The sequence below is a fragment of the Orbicella franksi genome, chromosome 15 (genome assembly GCF_964199315.1).
Source record: "Orbicella franksi chromosome 15, jaOrbFran1.1, whole genome shotgun sequence".
Taxonomy (NCBI): Eukaryota; Metazoa; Cnidaria; class Anthozoa; order Scleractinia; family Merulinidae; genus Orbicella; species Orbicella franksi.
In genome coordinates, this window is record NC_138159.1 from 13,969,353 (window position 1) to 13,987,310 (window position 17,958).

At 41.7% G+C, this 17,958-nt stretch overlaps 2 protein-coding genes and 1 pseudogene across 2 annotated transcripts in view; 2 read left to right on the forward strand and 1 right to left on the reverse strand.

Moving 5' to 3' along the window:
- LOC145470029 (uncharacterized) overlaps positions 1-17,958 on the forward strand; it is a 399,370-nt gene that overhangs the window by 208,640 nt on the left and 172,772 nt on the right. The gene's annotated exons all lie outside the window — the stretch shown is intronic.
- LOC145470400 (uncharacterized) lies at positions 9,231-10,106 on the forward strand (annotated as a pseudogene).
- Positions 12,997-17,958, reverse strand: part of LOC145470032 (uncharacterized) — a 168,685-nt gene continuing 163,723 nt past the window's right edge. The window contains exons 5-7 of the mRNA XM_081453867.1: positions 14,579-14,746; positions 13,902-14,069; positions 12,997-13,391 (exon numbers count right to left, since the gene is read on the reverse strand). Coding sequence (XP_081309993.1) covers positions 13,231-13,391; positions 13,902-14,069; positions 14,579-14,746 — 497 coding nt within the window. The 3' untranslated portion in view covers positions 12,997-13,230. The remainder of the gene's footprint in view (positions 13,392-13,901; positions 14,070-14,578; positions 14,747-17,958) is intronic.

A 17,958-nucleotide genomic window follows, 5' to 3' on the forward strand; every position in this document is an offset into this window, starting at 1 on the left:
ACTATTTATTCCTGAAATTGAGTTGCTCGGTCTCACTAACCTTTGGCTATAACTATGACCGAGGGTAAGGAAGGCTATCTATTTACCTATGGTTGGTGAAGCACATTGACACAAGCCGACAAGTGGCGCGCGGCAGTCTCGCGGAACCGTTTACAGAAATTGTTGAAACGACTGTATGATCTGAAACCTAAAACTGGCGCAAGAGCTACTGTGCTAAAACTTGTACATGATGATGAAATTGAACTCGGTGGGAACGATCTGTTGTTCTTAGATTACCGGTATATTATTTTTAAGGGGACCGAACATGACTAAGAACATTAAATAACTGAATTTTCAAAAGCGATTTTTTTGTTGCCTAAATCATGAAAATCTAAGGCGACGAATTCAGACAAAATCTCTGAAGACGTCTTAAAGCTCGTGAAGGCATCGATTCCTTTTCTTGCAAAATTCTTTTTTAGATCTATATTGTCAGAAAGAAGTTTTCTTCTAGAATGTAAATGCGTCTGCAATATCCCCATTAGACTTGCCACAAGTAGACCTTTTCTTAATCCTTGACTTATTTATCTCCCTCGAGTGAAGTGAGAGGGTAATCTTCGAGCGACGAAGTCGTGAGGGCAAGTGCGAGCGACGTAAGTCGTGAGTGGTCAACTAGTTTCAGTTGCGTGAATGTGAATCAGAGCGTAAATTGTTGGCGTGAAAAACACGATGACTTTTCGCACTTTTCATGTGTTCCGCGCGCGATCGTCGCGGGAGCAGAAAATGATTTCCATCAAAACGTTTACGAGTTCTCTACCGTAACTCAAATGAATTTATTTGTGTACAGTGCAGTATGTAGTCAGCAATATTGACAAACGGCAAAAGCTGTGGCATGTAGTATCGCCTCCTGAAAAGACAAAAGCGTGTTCAAACCGATCTGGAATTATTTGTTTTAGTCTAGATTATCCAGCGATCGACCAGAGAGCTGCCTAACAAATGCTTTAAACTTATGTAGATCAAGCTTGTATCGACAAGAATCCGAACAAAATAAAGAAGACGGAATTAGTCAGGGAAAACTTAAATTCTGTAAAGCCCTCTTGATTAAATAACGTTGAGAATCGAAGTCGCGACGAACGGCAGGGAATAAAAGCGCTATTCTTTAAACTCCTTCATCGATTGACGACTGCTTTCAACACGGTTAGGTAGTTAAAACGGTCGATGCAAATTTGCTGCGATGCCCTTTCTTTGTAGGGAAGAAACTCGGTCATTCATTAAATGAACTAAAAGTGCAACAATTACAGAAGCTGCAGGAACGGCTCTGTTCTTCTTCGAAAGGTCCTAACTTAATTCTCTGTAATTGTCTGTAAGTAAAGAAACACGTATTGGTCGAATACAGAGCGTTCCACTGCTATTCCCCGTCCTTCTTTCAAAAACTTGAAATTAAGTTGGATAGACCATATACAATTACTTCCATGCATATCCATCGACAACAAAAGCTAAATGAAAAATCTTTTTATAGTACTTGAACTCAGCTGACATTTGCTCTGCGCGTTATGCCGTTGATCGCGCGCGACGTTATGACGTGTGGTCAGTACTTGTTTGCTCATTGGTTAATGTGTATTTACGTCACCGGTGGAAAAATCAACCGGTAAAATTTGGCGCGCTGCAAGTGGGAAAAGTCCTTTCCATCGGCGAAACCAACAGGCTATCGGCTATTGTTTCCAGGATATTAAAAAACAAAAAAAAACAAAAAAAAAAAAGAAGAAGCTTTCATTTCTGGACGGTTTTAACGTCTCTGCAGTAGCACTTTAATAGTTTTATTTGATGACATTCATTTCAGTCCGATATTTTTAAAGGTAAAAAGTATTAAAAAACTGCGTGGCACCAAGTTATAGTGCAATTTAATTAAATCAGACTTTCAACGTGTCAGAGAGGTTTTTTTCTGTTTCTTTCTATTTTCGGTGAAGTAGTGTTGTGTTGTGTTGTGTAAAAAGGGTAAACTTACGACTCGTATAAAATGCGAAAGGGTCTCTTGTCTAACTGGAGAATTTTTGAGCAAAAAATCCTCTTGGGGGTTGGAAGGGCTATGTGATCGGTGAGCGAGGGAGCTATGCATGTGCGCGTGTCACACCAATCACAGTGTGGGTTGCATCACAGAACGAATCAAATTGCCTGTTAGAAAATAAGATGGTATCTACATTAATCTGGAGACGTGTCAGATTACTGTAGTTTGTTTAGTCAAACATTTTATGGCTTACTATTTAGCTATCTTACCATGACCGATGTAACATCGCATGTACATCATAAATTCCCAGTTTCTTTCTTGCTGACTGAAAAACCACGTAGGGGCCAAACCACCCCCAAATGTTTCGTCAGTTCTTGGGTATTTCACATTCTTTCGCATTACTTAAAAAGTATTGACTCTTTCTACACCAAACGTGGCAGATGAGCAGGAGACTTATTGCCAATTATATTTACGTGAAAAATGTCAGTAAATGTCAAAGTTGTGACGTCACAGTGATGACCTCATGTTTTTTGCCACTTTTGAAGTTTTTAATATGCGTATTTTTTACAATGTGTTCGAAAGAGCACATCAAGGGGAGTTGAAACCTGAAAAAATTTTGTCCAGATCACAAAAATTGAATGAAATATTGCATTTTTAAATATGAAAAATAACCCTGCAAAATATGGGGTGCCCCCTTAAGAAAAATCCCCAAATTGGAGCCGTAATTTTGTTCCAGCAAATGCAGCTATGTTGCACATGTGATGTGCCAGATGACTAAAGCAAAAATAGAGAAGAAACTCGGAGCAAAAAATTTTCCCCCTAGTGTTATTGCGTTAAAATTATTTTTGTTACGTAATAAGGTGTGACGTCACCCGTTTTTTTACTGTTAATACCATCCTAACAAAGCCGAAAATCAAATTTCTAAAACCATACGATTTTTGACAACATCAAGCTTTCCATTTTTCTAGATTATTACCGGCCTTCCTAGAATAAAACTAACCCTACGTGACCAGCCGCTACAAAGAGACTGAACCCCTGACTTCGAAAAATTCTGATGAGGTCTCCCAGGCCTTTCATAAGATTTACAAGCGCGGGCCTCTCAAATGGCCTGAAATGTTGCAGGTTGATCCCGGGCGCGAATTCATGGGCGCTGTCACAAAAGAGATGGACAAGCACAACACATATATCCGGCGCGGGCGCGTTGACATTCACCGCGACCAGGTCATTGTCGAACGTTTCAACCGCACCCTGGCTGAGCGCTTGTTCGGCAACCAGTACGCCGTGGAAATGCGACTCCCTGAGGGCAAGCGGTCCACTGCCTGGGTGAAAAGACTTCCAGAAGTTGTTTCGGCTTTGAACAACGAGGTCACAAGCCTTATCGGCAAGAAACCCGCCGTTGCCATCAAAGAAAAATCTGTTTATGCAAGGCCGTCGACACCTTACACGAGGCCTGTTGGGAAAAGCGAAAAAATTCTCCCCTCTCTTGTCCAAGTTCGTTATCTCTACCAACCCGCCGAGCTTGAAGGGGGCGTGAAAAGAGCGACAGACCCAATCTTGTCTTTGAAAGTTTTCGGCATTGAAAGATCTTTTTCCAAACCGGATCAACCCGTTCTCTACTATCTGCGCGACGGGCCCAAGCGCGGCTTCGTGTGTGGAAAGCTGCTCGTTGTCCCTCCAAACACACAGTTACCCCCCAGAGAAACTTTGAAACTTCGGCTTCCAACACTCTTAGTTCATCATCTGTTAATGTTGACAATATATCCATGTTGGTGTACCCGTAAGCTTTTGTATGGATACCATCGTCACCTATCCATCGCTTTGAATCAAAAGGCGAAAGCGAAATTTTGTTAAGATGCATGCCGTAGATCTCGTGTCCCTCGCTTCGAAGAATGTTCATTCCATGCCATTGCTGCTTCGCACCGAAAAGCGTTTCCTTGTACTGTTCATGCGTTATTTGTTTCTTGACAACGCTCTTTTTTACGCCCTTCGCTTTTTTGATATTTTTTTCGGCCGCCTTCAAGATGGAGTACATTTTCGGTCTCAGACCAACATACTCTGCGATGGGGGTTCCTGCACATTCGTCTTTCATTTTGCCCAAGACCTTTTTGTTGGTGTTTGAGTGGAGTGGATGCTCCTTCGGGTAGTCGCTCGTGTCGTTAAGGTCCATGTTGTTTTTCATGTCTTCGTAGACGTCTTCTGTTTCGATCAGAATCAGAAGGCTGTAGGTGTCTGTGTACAAGAGCTTGCACCTCGAGCGGTACTGCTTTTTAAGCTCGTTGTAATAGAAGTCGTACATCAGGATCTTGCTGTTGTCGAGGATCGTCATCCCCGTATAGACCGGCTTGTTGAGAAGTAGCTTGCTTTTTCGCATGTCGATTCCCGCCATGTCGTTTGAAAATAAAACATGCCTTGAGTACAAAGGGCTAGCGATCAATTTCCTTATTTTGTCCGTCTCATTGCTGCGCACTATTTTTATGACAACGCGGTTACGCAGGTTTTCCATGGTTTTTCCGAAAACTGAGTTGTTCATGAGCTTGTAAAAGTTCTTTTCAAAGTCGCTCTTCGCTTTCTTCCTGAACTCTGTGTTCATCCGGATGTAAGGCTCCATCCAGCGTTCTTGTTCGAACTCCAGCACCCTGTGCACACGCTTCAGTTTCATGCCCTGCTTCAGGTAAAACTGCAAGTTTCTGTAATGCACAACGTAGTTCTTTTTGTCATGAAGCGTTAGCAGCAGCTTCTTGCTGTCCGGGGGTTTCAGGTCCAGGTCTTTCATCAACCCCTTTTGGTAGTCCGACAACCACTCCTTTTTTACGGCCTTTTTCTCCGGCGCCAGGGGATAGCTGTTGTGCTCCTCGTGAAGCTCTGGCGGGTATTCGAGATCGACCTCGAGAATGCACCCCATCTTTGCGTTTTCTTTCATACCAAGAATTTCTTCCTCTGTGGGCATGACGCTTTTCCACTTAAAACCTCTTATCGGGAGGGTGTTGCACATTGGCCATCCGTAAAGGTTGTTTTCGTCGAGATACATGAGGTATTTTTTTGGCTTGCCGGGGTCGTAGCCCGGTACTAGCGGGTTGTTTGCCTTTGCGTATCTCTTGCTCACCATGGATATTCCGCCCCGCATTCCCCTTTCCACCAAGAGATGCATTTCGTAGTCTGTGAAGAGCTCAAGCTCGACCCCAGTCTTTTTCAGGAGCGCGTCCCAGGAGAGGCCTGGCGACGTGTAATAATGCGCCGGATCTAGTCCGTACTGCTCAAGGCACAGTTTTCGGAAGTTCTCAAAAACATCCGCCAGCAGCGCGACGTCCGTTTTCACGTAATGATCGTGATAATCGCCCAGCGTTTTGCATCCAAAAGCCACCCAGACAGCCTGTGCGTGCGCGTACTCTTCGTCTGTTATGTGCTCGTCGTTCAGCTTGCTGTAAAACTTCTCTTTGTCCGGAAGCCTTTTCTCGCCGAATCTCTTCCATGAGTCCATGTACTCGTAAGGGTAGATCCCTTTTTGTAAAGCAGGTCGCTGCCTTTCGAAATCGTTGATGTTATTTTCAATGACTCCTTCGGTATTGCGCTTACAAGTGAATCAAGGCTAGCTTGCAAAAAGTTTAAGCTGTCGATGAAACGCAGACCTCCGACCGAAAATGTGATGTATTTCTCCATGTTGTTGGCGACGCATTTCACCTCTTTATTCAGCTGTGACATCGCTTGCATTAAATGATGCGCGTCGTAGCCCCTCAGGTTATGAAATACAACTGGTATTTGGTCCTTCTTGGGGTTAATCCGCAGTTTCTTATTGCATTCGGCGTGCGCGGCTCCGCGGTACCTGCCCGTTATATGGCAATGGTCCTTTACCGCGTCTCTGAAGTTTTTCTGAAGTAAAGGTTTTTCACAGTACTTACAGTTTTCCTGTGATTTTGCTTCCAACTGGTCTTTTTCGTCTTCCAGCCTTTTCAGCCTTTGAACAGCCCATTTCTTCTCTTTCTGTGCTTCCTAAAAACATTTTTTGTGGCCTTGTCCCCAATAACTCCATTTTTCACCTTCACCTTCTTCAACGTTCCAGACAGGCAAAGAATCCACGAATTCGTCTTTTTTCAGAGCTTTGTTGCAAATGTGGCAATCAGTTGCTTTTTTGAAATTTTCCCAGTCCTTCCACGTCGTAACAATCGGTTCCGGGGTGGCCAAACTCTCTCTTATTTTCTCCTCTTCCCACAGAACGTCACTTAAAAACTTCCCCACCGCGTTTTCGCCCCTGTAAGTATTTGAACCTACCACTTTACCGTCGCTTCTCACAACAAGGTAAGAGTAACCGCATGCCTCGTGCCATTCGGTCTTCTCTGTATAGCTTGTTTACGTTCTTTCACGCTCACAACCCGGAATTTTCTGACAAGAGCCTCGAAGTCCGAGTAAATAACGTAGTGCATCTTCATCAGTTTTTTGTAGTTTTGGAAGGAAAGGGTGTTTTCCCCCTCTTCCGGCATCTCAATCCTTGTCGGCCTGCCGTTCACACCGTTGCAATATTTTTTGTGATTCACGAGCAAGTCTACTCTTGAGAAACCGGTTAAGCACAGCATACAAAAGTGCTTTGCGTTTCTGTTCTTGGTCTGATCGAAAAGCAAAGCGCTTTCTCTTTTTACGTAACAATAGTGCTGGATTTCCCCTGACTCGATTAACATCAGGTTTATCCGCGGCACATTAATTCGCTTGTTTTTGGCTTATCCGGTGCACAATCACAATCGTTTTCTCGACCATATACGTTAATTGCGAGTTTCGGGTTTTGGGCCTCGAGCTTTTCTATCTGTTTTACCGGTGTTGGGAAATCGATGCCTACGTAGTTGATACCGTCGTTGACCGGATATTTGCTTGGTCTTTGCGGGTTCTTTCCGTCTTTTGGGGGGAATAAAGGGGCTCTGATTGTCCACTTCAGGCATTCCTTGTCTTTGTTTTGCACGTTGATTATTGCTTTCTTTTTTGCCAGTTTGGCTGGAAGAGGCAAATAGGCCCCTCCGCGAAGTGGCTGGTAGCGTGCAACATTCACGTACGCGATCTGTATCTTTTCAACTACCCTTTCTGATCCTTTCTCAGACCAGTGCTCTATTTCTCCTTTTGCGGTTTCAATGAATTCATCGAATTTTTGCTTTATCTGTTCCTCATCATTCCTTTCGAAAACGTGCGGTTTGCCGTCTTCGAAATAGTGCTCCATGTATTGCGTTTCGCCGTTTCTTTCTATTGAAAACTTAACTTGTAAACCAAAACTTACTTTAACGCTGTTTAACCTTTGGGCTTCTTGTTCAACCAAATCGGTGATCTTTTCTTTGTTTTCTCTTGCGAACTTTAAAAGATCTTTCTTGTTTGGGTTCCTTTCGGACATATCCATTCTCCACACACGGAGCCATTCTTGGAAATTGTTTTGGGATATTAGGAACCCGTCAAATAATGCGGTAAAATCTGGTTTTAACGGTTCGGGAAGGTTTGTCTTTTCCTCCCTCGGTATTGGGCCGTAGAACATTTGTAGAACATCGGACGAATATCTTGCGGCGGCCATGTCGACGTATACACTGTGCACACATTTCTCCAATAGGAAAACAATTCTGGCACATATTTGTATAAACTAGTCAAGGTGGCACATCCGCGCATATTGATTACAGACGTTGCAGCTTCGCTGGACCCGCTATTTCGCCCAATTTTACTGCTGTACTGTTGCATTACACACACACATGTAAAGTGAGGGTTCTGGACACAGCGGTAGCAAGGGACAACAACTGTCCGAAAAAGCCCCCCACCACCTTCTCCGAAGCTTTAGTCTGAGGAGAAGGTGGTGGGGGGCTTTTCGGACAGTTGTTGTCCCCTTGCTACCCGCTGTGCCAGAACCCTCACTTTACATGTGTGTGATATAAAAACCTTGACTCATTTCACTCCCTAAAGACCTGCAAGCTAGTAATAAGCTATTAATCGATTCCAAGAAATGCAATCAAAGGCAGAATAGTTTGAGCACATCGATTCGATTGAATTTCGTACGACTTCAAATGCAGAACATTTAGCTCAATTGCAATATAGCAAATGCTTCTCAGAATAACGACTGCCTGGGTACACGCAGTAAGCGTCTACTTGGAGCTAATTTCACCTTTCACCTGCAAACCACGCACAGTCATATAAATATATTTCTAAAATAAACACAAAACTACGGACCCAAACCCGTTTTCCCATCTACTTGCTATCGCTCCAGCTTTCAGCTAACATTAAAGCATCCGTGGTAAGAAACTTATGTGTTTGAAATCTTCCCGAAAGCATACAGGACCTTTACGAAGTAACACAACAGCCAAGTCACGCGCAGGTGCGGTACTGAAAATTATTGACTACATTGAACTGGAAAACGTGGAACATATGAGACCAGTCCTGCTGTTGGCTTAGCTGTGCCATTTTGCGCTCCCAAGTGTTTGTATTTTGCATATGGCATTTTTCTGTAGCTACATTACGCTACAAGGTAGGTCCAGCACTTGCGACAATCGAGCCACTATCCAGGACACCTCGAGTCCGTACGCTCATTCCACAGAGGATAGCGCGCCAGTACAAAAAACTGCGATGAGACGGGATTCAAGCCCTTCAGCGAGCGCACCATGTTTCGGATACTAACAGAGTGCAAAGCTTCAGTGCGCAAGTCTCCTCAATGACTTGATTACTTTGCCGCAGAAGGCGCTCTTGAAGGTACTTTTGAAGACCTTGAATCCTTAGTGCGCCAGCTTAGCGACCTCGGACTAAGAAAGGAATCCTTGAAGACTGCCAAATTGTATATTAAAGGCGATTTCAAGGAAATAATTAACTTTCAAAAAAATTGTCAGGATTGGGACAAAATCTGTCTCGCGGTGGGGTGCTCAAAATTCTTTTAAACATAGATGCTAATGTTTATTTTTTTCTGATTCATTCTACAGTTCTAATTCTGTAAAAAAAAAAAAAAAAGGCAGTAAAACCGTTTTGTAGAAAAAAAAATAAAATTCGTCCAATAGCTCTCCCATCGAAAGATCAGGCTTTGGTAAGGGAGAAGGGGGCGGCGAGAGGAGAGAAAAACGGCCAATTGGCGGGAAAAGTACCACTTAGTCACCTTTTCCATTTATTTTGTAATGGTATTTTGTTTTAATCGCACACGATTTTTTCCTTTATTCTCTTTGACCCAAGGCCAGTTGAATATGTACCTTATTAGTGTAGCGATCTTGGCAATACAGGTATGACGTGTAATGCATTCAAATGCATTCCTTGACAGGTTCACATTAGCACCAACTCCGAGGTAGCCAGTCACTGCAGTGTGTTTGCCGTTAGCGATTGTACCAACCCAGACCCTCGGGAGCAATGCGATCACAGACACGAAGACGTATGCGAGCAGTGCGAAAACCTGAATTCTACGCTGGCTGCCATTTCAGTTTCACACGGATGCCGACAGAGACGAAGCTTTGTTTCTTACCAACCACGCCACGCTTGCCATCCAGTCATGGAAATGTCATTTGTTACGATCAGCACACCAAGATCAGGCTCGTCTCGACATCATCGATGCCCTCAACCAAGAAACGGTTTTCATTGTAAAAAACTGGGCAATGGAGTTTTTGCCGCAGAGGTACCGAGAGTCGCAGGCAGACTGGTTTGGCAAGCGTGGTATATCCTGGCACATATCGGTCGTATACCGACGGGTAGAAGAGGTCCTAATGGCAAGGGTTCATCCACGTCATCCAGTCATGTAGCCAGGGAAGCTGTGCAGTCGTAGCCATCATGCACCACGTGCTCACCACACTTAAGCAGGAGAACCTGGAAATCAACATGGCCTTTTTTCGTCAGGATAACGCTGGGTGTTACCATTCTTCTCTCATAATCCTGGCTTGCCGACATATGGGAACACGTTGCAGAATTCGGGTGGCACGCATTGATTTTAGCGATCCACAAAGTGGTAAAGGTGCGGTAGATTGATTGGCTGCGTCATGCAAATTCCATATCAGGGCATACATGAATGAAGGGCACGACGTGTGCACTGCAAATGGCATGAAAATTGCATTGATTTCTCATGGAGGATTGGAGAGAGTCCGAGTGGTTTCCATGGACACCATTATCGAGACGCAAGACACGGATGGGCTCTAAGAACTGTCAAAAAAGCTTATCGGTTCAGCGATAAACAAAAGTCCAACCTTTTGGCTAAATTTCGTATCGGCCAAACAACAGACCGAAAGCTCGATGCAGAGGTCGTTGCTCGTGAAATGCGCCGTGTTCGTGTCTGCGACTTTTCCAGTCATCAGAATTCCTTACAGCCTCGCAGATCGCCTGTTACATTTCGCGTCTTAATGCTGCCGCTCGCCAACAAGATATGGATGAGTTAGATATCCAGGCATCAGAAGAGGAGACAAATCTCACTAGCACCAGAGACGTAGCGGCCACAGCAAGCCAAATTCAGCATCCATTACGTATGACCACTTCGATCTTTGTTCAATGGCAAAAGGTGATACCTTGAAGATGCTCAAGTTACCAATGCTACAGCGTGTATGCGAGGGCCTGGGTCTAGATGTACCACAGCCTCCCGTGCGGAGGAGAGCTCCCTACATGGATCTACTAAAGGACATAACACAGAACTGTTCTTGTCACCAATGAACAAACACTACAATCCACAAAGACTGTACTGAGGCCTGTTTACAAGAAGGGAGGGTACTGTATTAGTAGGGTTATCCTAGCCCGAATTAACAAGCAATATCAAATTTTGATTTCAAGCTCTTTATCATCCAGACACCATTTTTTCTTGATTTTAGAACGCGTTTGATGGCAAGACTATAAATAATTCTGCTTAAGGATATTGTAGCGACAGTAGCAACAAACATATCGAAAACTTTAGCGCCAAACAAAATATAAAAAAAATTCTGGTGATTAATTGTGGATCGTCAGTGTGTAGAACATATTTTAATTCATGGAATTGAAATTAAGTTGTTCAGGTAGCTGAGTTGTACCCAGCCGAATGTTTACAAGGACAACATATAACCCAGGTGCCAGGGTAACATTCACGCTCAGCTAGGGTTTGTCACCTTAGTGCACTCCGGCTGCCTCATAAGCACGCCGATACAAAACAACAAAATTTCTTACTGTTAGGATAACTCTGGCGTTAGGGTTACCCTTCCTCTTTGTTAACAGACCCTTACGACGCCGACTACTCCCCCGTCGCTTTCCGCCAAAAATGAAAAATGCGCAGCAAAAGTTTGGCCACAATTTGTATTTTGCTTGTGAAATACTAAGGTAACCGTGACACCTGGAAATAAGCGGGGTTATATTCGATTTTATAAGACAGTTTTCAGGAGCTCAACAGGTTAATTTCGCTTGTGACTCTTGTAGTTTTTGGCTCAACATTATTCCGCCCGCTTGTTGCTAGCTCTTAATGTTTAAAAACAACTCGGCTCATCGTGCGGAGCTTATATTCAGATCCAAAGTAAACGCAATACATACCAAGAACTCGAACCTACCCCAATGACACCGCATGCAGCCTCTGAAGCCACATTTTTTCTCGAATCAAGTACCTTTACAATCAAGGATAACTGACATTTTATGACGGCGGTTTTGTTGTTGAAACGCGAAAGACCCGGAGTAACGCAACACTCCTTTGAATCACGCATGCTGAGACGGGGTACTACATGTGTTGTCAAAGTAAGATGTCGAGTTAGCAGACAAGTGAGCTTAAGTAAGCAGTATTCTCAAGTACTGTAAAATCATAAATTATACGCTAATAAGGATATAATGCTGTAGTTTTCGTTGCAACTCAGTTCAGGAACGTTTGCGACTAGTGTTTGTGTACTCTTCAGTCCCATGTGAACTCTACAGATTATCTGTTGACAACTGGTTTTCAAATTTTATCATTGTTTTCATTTTTTCTTTCTTTTCTTTTCTTTTTTTTTGTTTTTGTTTTTTGTTTTTTTCACTCACAGGACTTTTAATGGTTTCTAAATGATTTATCTAACTTTTGAGATAAATTAGTTATAAGGTCAAGCCAGAAAATACAAGAGCTTATATTTTTTTTCCTCAACCGCAAAGGTCAGCGTCCATTTTGTGTTCAAATTATCTGGTCATCTGTGAGTTGTACATGACAAACAATTTCGTTTTGTAGAGACGGAACCGCGTTGAGTTCGAGCTTGTGATTGGAAAGGATAACAGCTAAAGAACAAAACGTCTAGGCCACAGAGTTAAATTTCGAAAAAACAACGTACAAGGAAGAGTTATACCCACTAAAAATTAGCCAATATTTTGCCTCCCATTAAGCGGTCATCGCACGCGTTTTTAGGATGGCTTGAAAATTCAGAATATTGGAGCATTTGACATATTTATTACGTTAGACTTAAAGAGGAATAGCTATTCTATGCCTGAGTAAAATTTAAAAGTAATTGATTAAATTTCAAGACTTAACGAACGCTTCGTCTTTCCGTGTTATCATGGGCATTCCACTGGGCGACAAACACACTTTGACCGCATTTTCAAACTTTCGATTTTTTTTCCCGAAAAAGAAAACAAACAAAAAAAAACGCTGAAACTTAAAATTATGATTTTTCAAAACAGCTCACCAAAGGATATCTTGAGGTGAATTATGAACAATGTGCCAAAATAGTCGCTGTCGCAAGATTCTCAATCCTCTCAGGCAGGAGCTCTTAAGAAGCTTTCACCTGCATGAGTAGGCGCTTGAAATCTGTCACGGATGCGCTAAGTTTGGGCGCAGGCTAAGCTCATTCCACAGAGAGGTCGCTTTCTATTGAAGATCCTTTGGCCGCTAGCTCTGGCTGTTAGAATTCAAATTAAAGTTGGGCTTTTATAGTCCATCAAGTCTGTAGTAAGACACCTTTAATATCCGCAGGCGGGTTTTTGCATTTGGTTTCACTTTGGAGGGGGCTGCTATTTAATTAGAACGGAGAGGAGCTCGTCATGGCAGTTATAAGGAAGATGAAAATAGACACTGGTATAAGTTAAGATTTCAATTAGACTAGCTGTCTCACGTAACACTTTTGGATCCAGTTTTCTGTAACATTCTCGGCATCTTTTTCTTGCCCTAACATTCCCACAATGCAATTCCAATGCAAGACCAATCAAAGCAAAGCTCATCAAGCAAACAGTCAAACTGCATTTTAAACCCGTTTTATTGCCCTACTACATCTACAATTAGTTCTTCCTGCATGCGTTCAGTTAGCATTAACCCAAATATCTACTAAACTACAACTGAAGCCGTTTTCCATGTCCAGGAAAGGAATCTGCATTCATTTTCGGCCGTTCCATTGATGTCCAACAGCAACGTTCCCTGAGTTGGTTCCTTGTTGGCCAACATTGCCACCGGTGGCCCCAAACGACATCTGACGTTTGCCTTTATACGGGATATAAGGGATGTATGGAAGGTACTGTGGGTCGTCCAGTCGTGTTTCTATGAAAAGGACATAATATAATTTACTAAAACCCGTATATCTCGTTATTATCGGTGGGTTTAATTATATCCTACGCTGGTCGGACCGGGCAAAATGATTTATCATACACTTAACAAAAGAGGTATATACACAGTTTTTGTTTACGCCTCGGTCGATGAACAAAAGCAACTAAAAGCATAGAAAAGTAAAAGTAATGAGGATCAGAAAATTTTGAACTATTTTTAATTAGGAGCCGAAAACAATAGTCCAAGTAATTCGGCTGGCCAATCAAAGCAAACGCAGATAAGGCAACCAAACAATGAATTCTAAGCAACCCCGAAATATACCAAATTAGTTGTAAAAAAAAGGTTTAAATTATTCCCATTGACAAGTGTAAGTTTTGGTATAAATCGCAGGACAGAGAAACCTTTTCATGCTCTATTCAGAGCCTACCAAAGGAAATTAAGTTATGTAAGTGAGATCTTTATCTATGTCTCGATACATTTGCATGTACAAGAAGCAGAACCCACCTCGTCGGCCATATCCGTAGTTCAATTGATGTCCGACAGCAACCATCCCTGAGTTGGTTCCCTGTTGGCCAACATTGCCACCGGTGGCCCCAAACGACATCTGACGTTTGCCTTTATACGGGATATAAGGGATGTATGGAAGGTACTGTGGGTCGTCCAGTCGTGTTTCTATGAAAAGGACATAATATAATTTACTAAAACCCGTATATCTCGTTATTATCGGTGGGTTTAATTATATCCTACGCTGGTCGGACCGGGCAAAATGATTTATCATACACTTAACAAAAGAGGTATATACACAGTTTTTGTTTACGCCTCGGTCGATGAACAAAAGCAACTAAAAGCATAGAAAGTTAAAAGTAATGAGGATCAGAAAATTTTGAACTATTTTTAATTAGGAGCCGAAAACAATAGTCCAAGTAATTCGGCTGGCCAATCAAAGCAAACGCAGATAAGGCAACCAAACAATGAATTCTAAGCAACCCCGAAATATACCAAATTAGTTGTAAAAAAGGGTTTAAATTATTCCCATTGACAAGTGTAAGTTTTGGTATAAATCGCAGGACAGAGAAACCTTTTCATGCTCTATTCAGAGCCTACCAAAGGAAATTAAGTTATGTAAGTGAGATCATTCTCTATGTCTTGATACATTTGCATGTACAAGAAGCAGAACCCACCTCGTCGGCCATATCCGTAGTTCAATTGATGTCCGACAGCAACCATCCCTGAGTTGGTTCCCTGTTGGCCAACATTGCCACCGGTGGCCCCAAACGACATCCAACGTTTGCCAATATACGGGATATAAGGGATGTATGGAAGGTACTGTGGGTCGTTCAGTCGTGTTTCTATGAAAAGGACATAATGTAATTCACTAAAACCCGTAGTTCTCCTTATTATCGGTAGGTTTATATACTAAGCTAGTCAGATCGGGAAAAATGATTGTTTATGGACTTAACAAGAAAGATATATGAAGATTTTTTTTTGTTCGTTGAACAAAAGCAACTAAAAGCTAGTAAAGGTAAAAGTAATAAGGATCAGATAACTTGGAACTATTTTTAATCACATTGATTTAATTTACATGATGTATTTAAGACACCCAAAAGAAAATATGTTTTAGATGCAAAACGACATTTCACTTCGTCAGCCTTGCGCAATTTCATAACACAAATGTTATCGTATCTTTTTCTATCAAGACTTATTTTTGTTAGCTTTCGACTAAATAACACCAGAATAACGTTATACATTTTACTCGAGTTTCATTACCTCGATAGTAATATAAAAACATATAATGTGTTCTATTTCTTAAGTAACATTCTTTTATACGATTTTGATGGGCCTCTCTTTGAAAATTCAATTTACAACCAATCGGTTACTCGAATCTATGACTGAAAACTGTAAACACGCTGAAAAAGGATTTGGCGACATTTGCCATCTATTTGCTTGTGGTCTTGTTGACGATGAGGGATAGCAATGAGCAGCTGGCGAGAAATTAAATAGTGATATTGAATCTGAAAATGCTAAAAGAACTAGTGGTATACTAACCAGCCTCTTTGTCCTTGCCCCGATCTTCATCCTGATAAAGAAAAAAATAATAATCATATATGGGAAACAAGAACAATTTCTTAAAAAAAAAAAGATGTACAGAGGTAGAGAGGTATGAAGATATCGTGTTTACCTGAGTTTGTTTATCAAGAGGGAATGACGCCACCAAGGACCAAGTTATTAGGAAGAAAATAAAGCACTTCATATTCCTTGACAAATAAAGAAATAAAATATGTAGGTTATATAAAGTAGCTTCAAGTTTAGACATGTTAGATTTGCACATGGTTGGTTTCAAGCATCAGTGTAACAATTATGGTTCCCGCGCGGCTCCTTAACTCATGTACAATAATTAAGTCACCATAATTATAAAAAAAAAAAATAAGTAACGACGACTTGTGGAACTTGATGTGGATTCAAGTTATGGTATCCAAACAGATGCCTTCTTTGGTCCATTTGCTCGCATTTCTTGTCTTTTCAAGTACGTCCCAAAAAACATCAAATTAAATGACATGCAACTAATCAAATTCAGTAAACAATGCTAAAAGGCTCCGTTCAGTAGTGTTATGGCTGCATTCGCATCTCTCATCATCTCTGATGTTAAAAACCCTTAAAAATGCCGTGTATTAACTTCATGCTCACCCCCCATCCCCCTTTCCCTGCTCTGAATATCTCGGTCAATAGTCTGCGAGGTCTCTATGACAGGCAAAGATTCCTTATAAAACCATACGTTGTAATATCGGGGCTAACGAACTGACTTACTCTTGGACAGACGACTCAAGAAATGAATCGAAGACAATAATCATAGCTACAAGTAAATTCGCGCATCTACTGTGGTACAAGAGAGATGATAGTAGTATCTGTCCAGGGGGGTTTGTTATAATGAGACGAAAAAAAAAAAAAAAGAAACTACTTTCGTTCAGATAGCCCTGAACTTTCCCTACGTGCATAAACTCCTTAGAACCTCACTCACAGCTTATTTCAGTCTGGCGTAGCTTCAGTCAAAGGTCTCTGTGTATAACTTAAAATACTGCAGTGACAGAATCAATCAATATTCGATCTTTACCTTTTCCTTGGAATTTGCAACAGGTTAAAACGCAATGTCAAATACCACCTTCCTCAAGAACTGACAACGAATGGTTTGAGACGTTATTTTTATACCTTAATAGGCCCTCTATAATTCATGCTTTTGCGTGATGTGAATTTAATGAATTACATCCAAGTCAAAGAAAAACAGGAAACGAAATAATCTACTTCAGGAAACGGAAATCTAATTTTAGAAAACCTTGGAATATATTTGTTGTGCCTTCTGTTTTCCACACTTTGGTAGGCGTGGAAGCCTAATTCTTGGTGCATAGGACTTCAAATGCCTAACATAACGCTCTTTGATACCCGTATTTTGAAATTTTTTAAGGCTTTCCGACAAGGCGAAACAGTTTATCGCTGCTGAGTCCTCTGTGGACATTCGAGGGTTGCGATCGACCGAGTCAAGAGCACTGTGCCTGAAAGCTCGTCTCTTTTCAATTTTATCTCGAACTACCTTTGTCTCTATTTATTTCTTTTCTGAAACACGACCAGTCAACTATGATTTTCGTGCAAGAACTGATCAAAAAATGCTCTAATTTATCATTAGTCGCTCTAACATGCTTGAGATAATTCGAGCATAATGTACAGTAGGGCACATGAGCTTAATCAGGCGCGAAAAAAACAAGAAGGAGACACGAACAACTAACGGAAACGAACTGAACGGTTTCGGAAACGGAAATAAACAACTTCAGGAAACGGAAAACAATTAAGATTCAATGACGCTTTTTCTATTGGTATGAACTGCGTAAGTGAATTGATTGGGTTTATTTCTTGGTCTGTTGGGACAAACCTATTTTGGGTTTACATTAGAAGCCAGATATAACGAAGTGCCAAAAGATTAACTCTAATATTTGTTTTAACGGGAGCTCGTTATAGATGAAACTCCGTTGTATCGAATTTGTGTTTAAACGACCAAAATCGTTGTGTCTGGGTTTGAGTTAATTAGTAATGCTCAGCGATGCATTCTTTCGCTGTCCTTGTACCCCCTACCGCTTCCCCCCACCCCCGCCTCGTCGCTGCTTTTAGCGGAGGTATCCGTACATAATCGAATCTTGGTAAAACCGTAAGTTGCAAAAATTCTATAGATCATATCGACATGGTCAAATTTAGGAACTAAAAGCCAGGAAATTTTATACAAAATTCGCCATCAGTCTTGGCGATTAATTAGATTATTGCCGGGAGGCAGCTTGGTTGAGTGGTTAGGGCGCTGAACTTGAAATCCGGAGGTTGCATGTTCAATTCTCTCCCTGACAGCTGGAGTTGTTTCACGACCCGAGTTTCGCTCCTTGGCTACGTTTGTACATAGTAACGGGTTTGCCTACTTCGAGTTAGAGGTTTCTAGCATATTACGTTTAATTTCTTGATCAATAATGATTCTTAAAACACGAGCAGGCGAATATTAACGTTAAAAGGCAACGTTTCGGCGTTATCG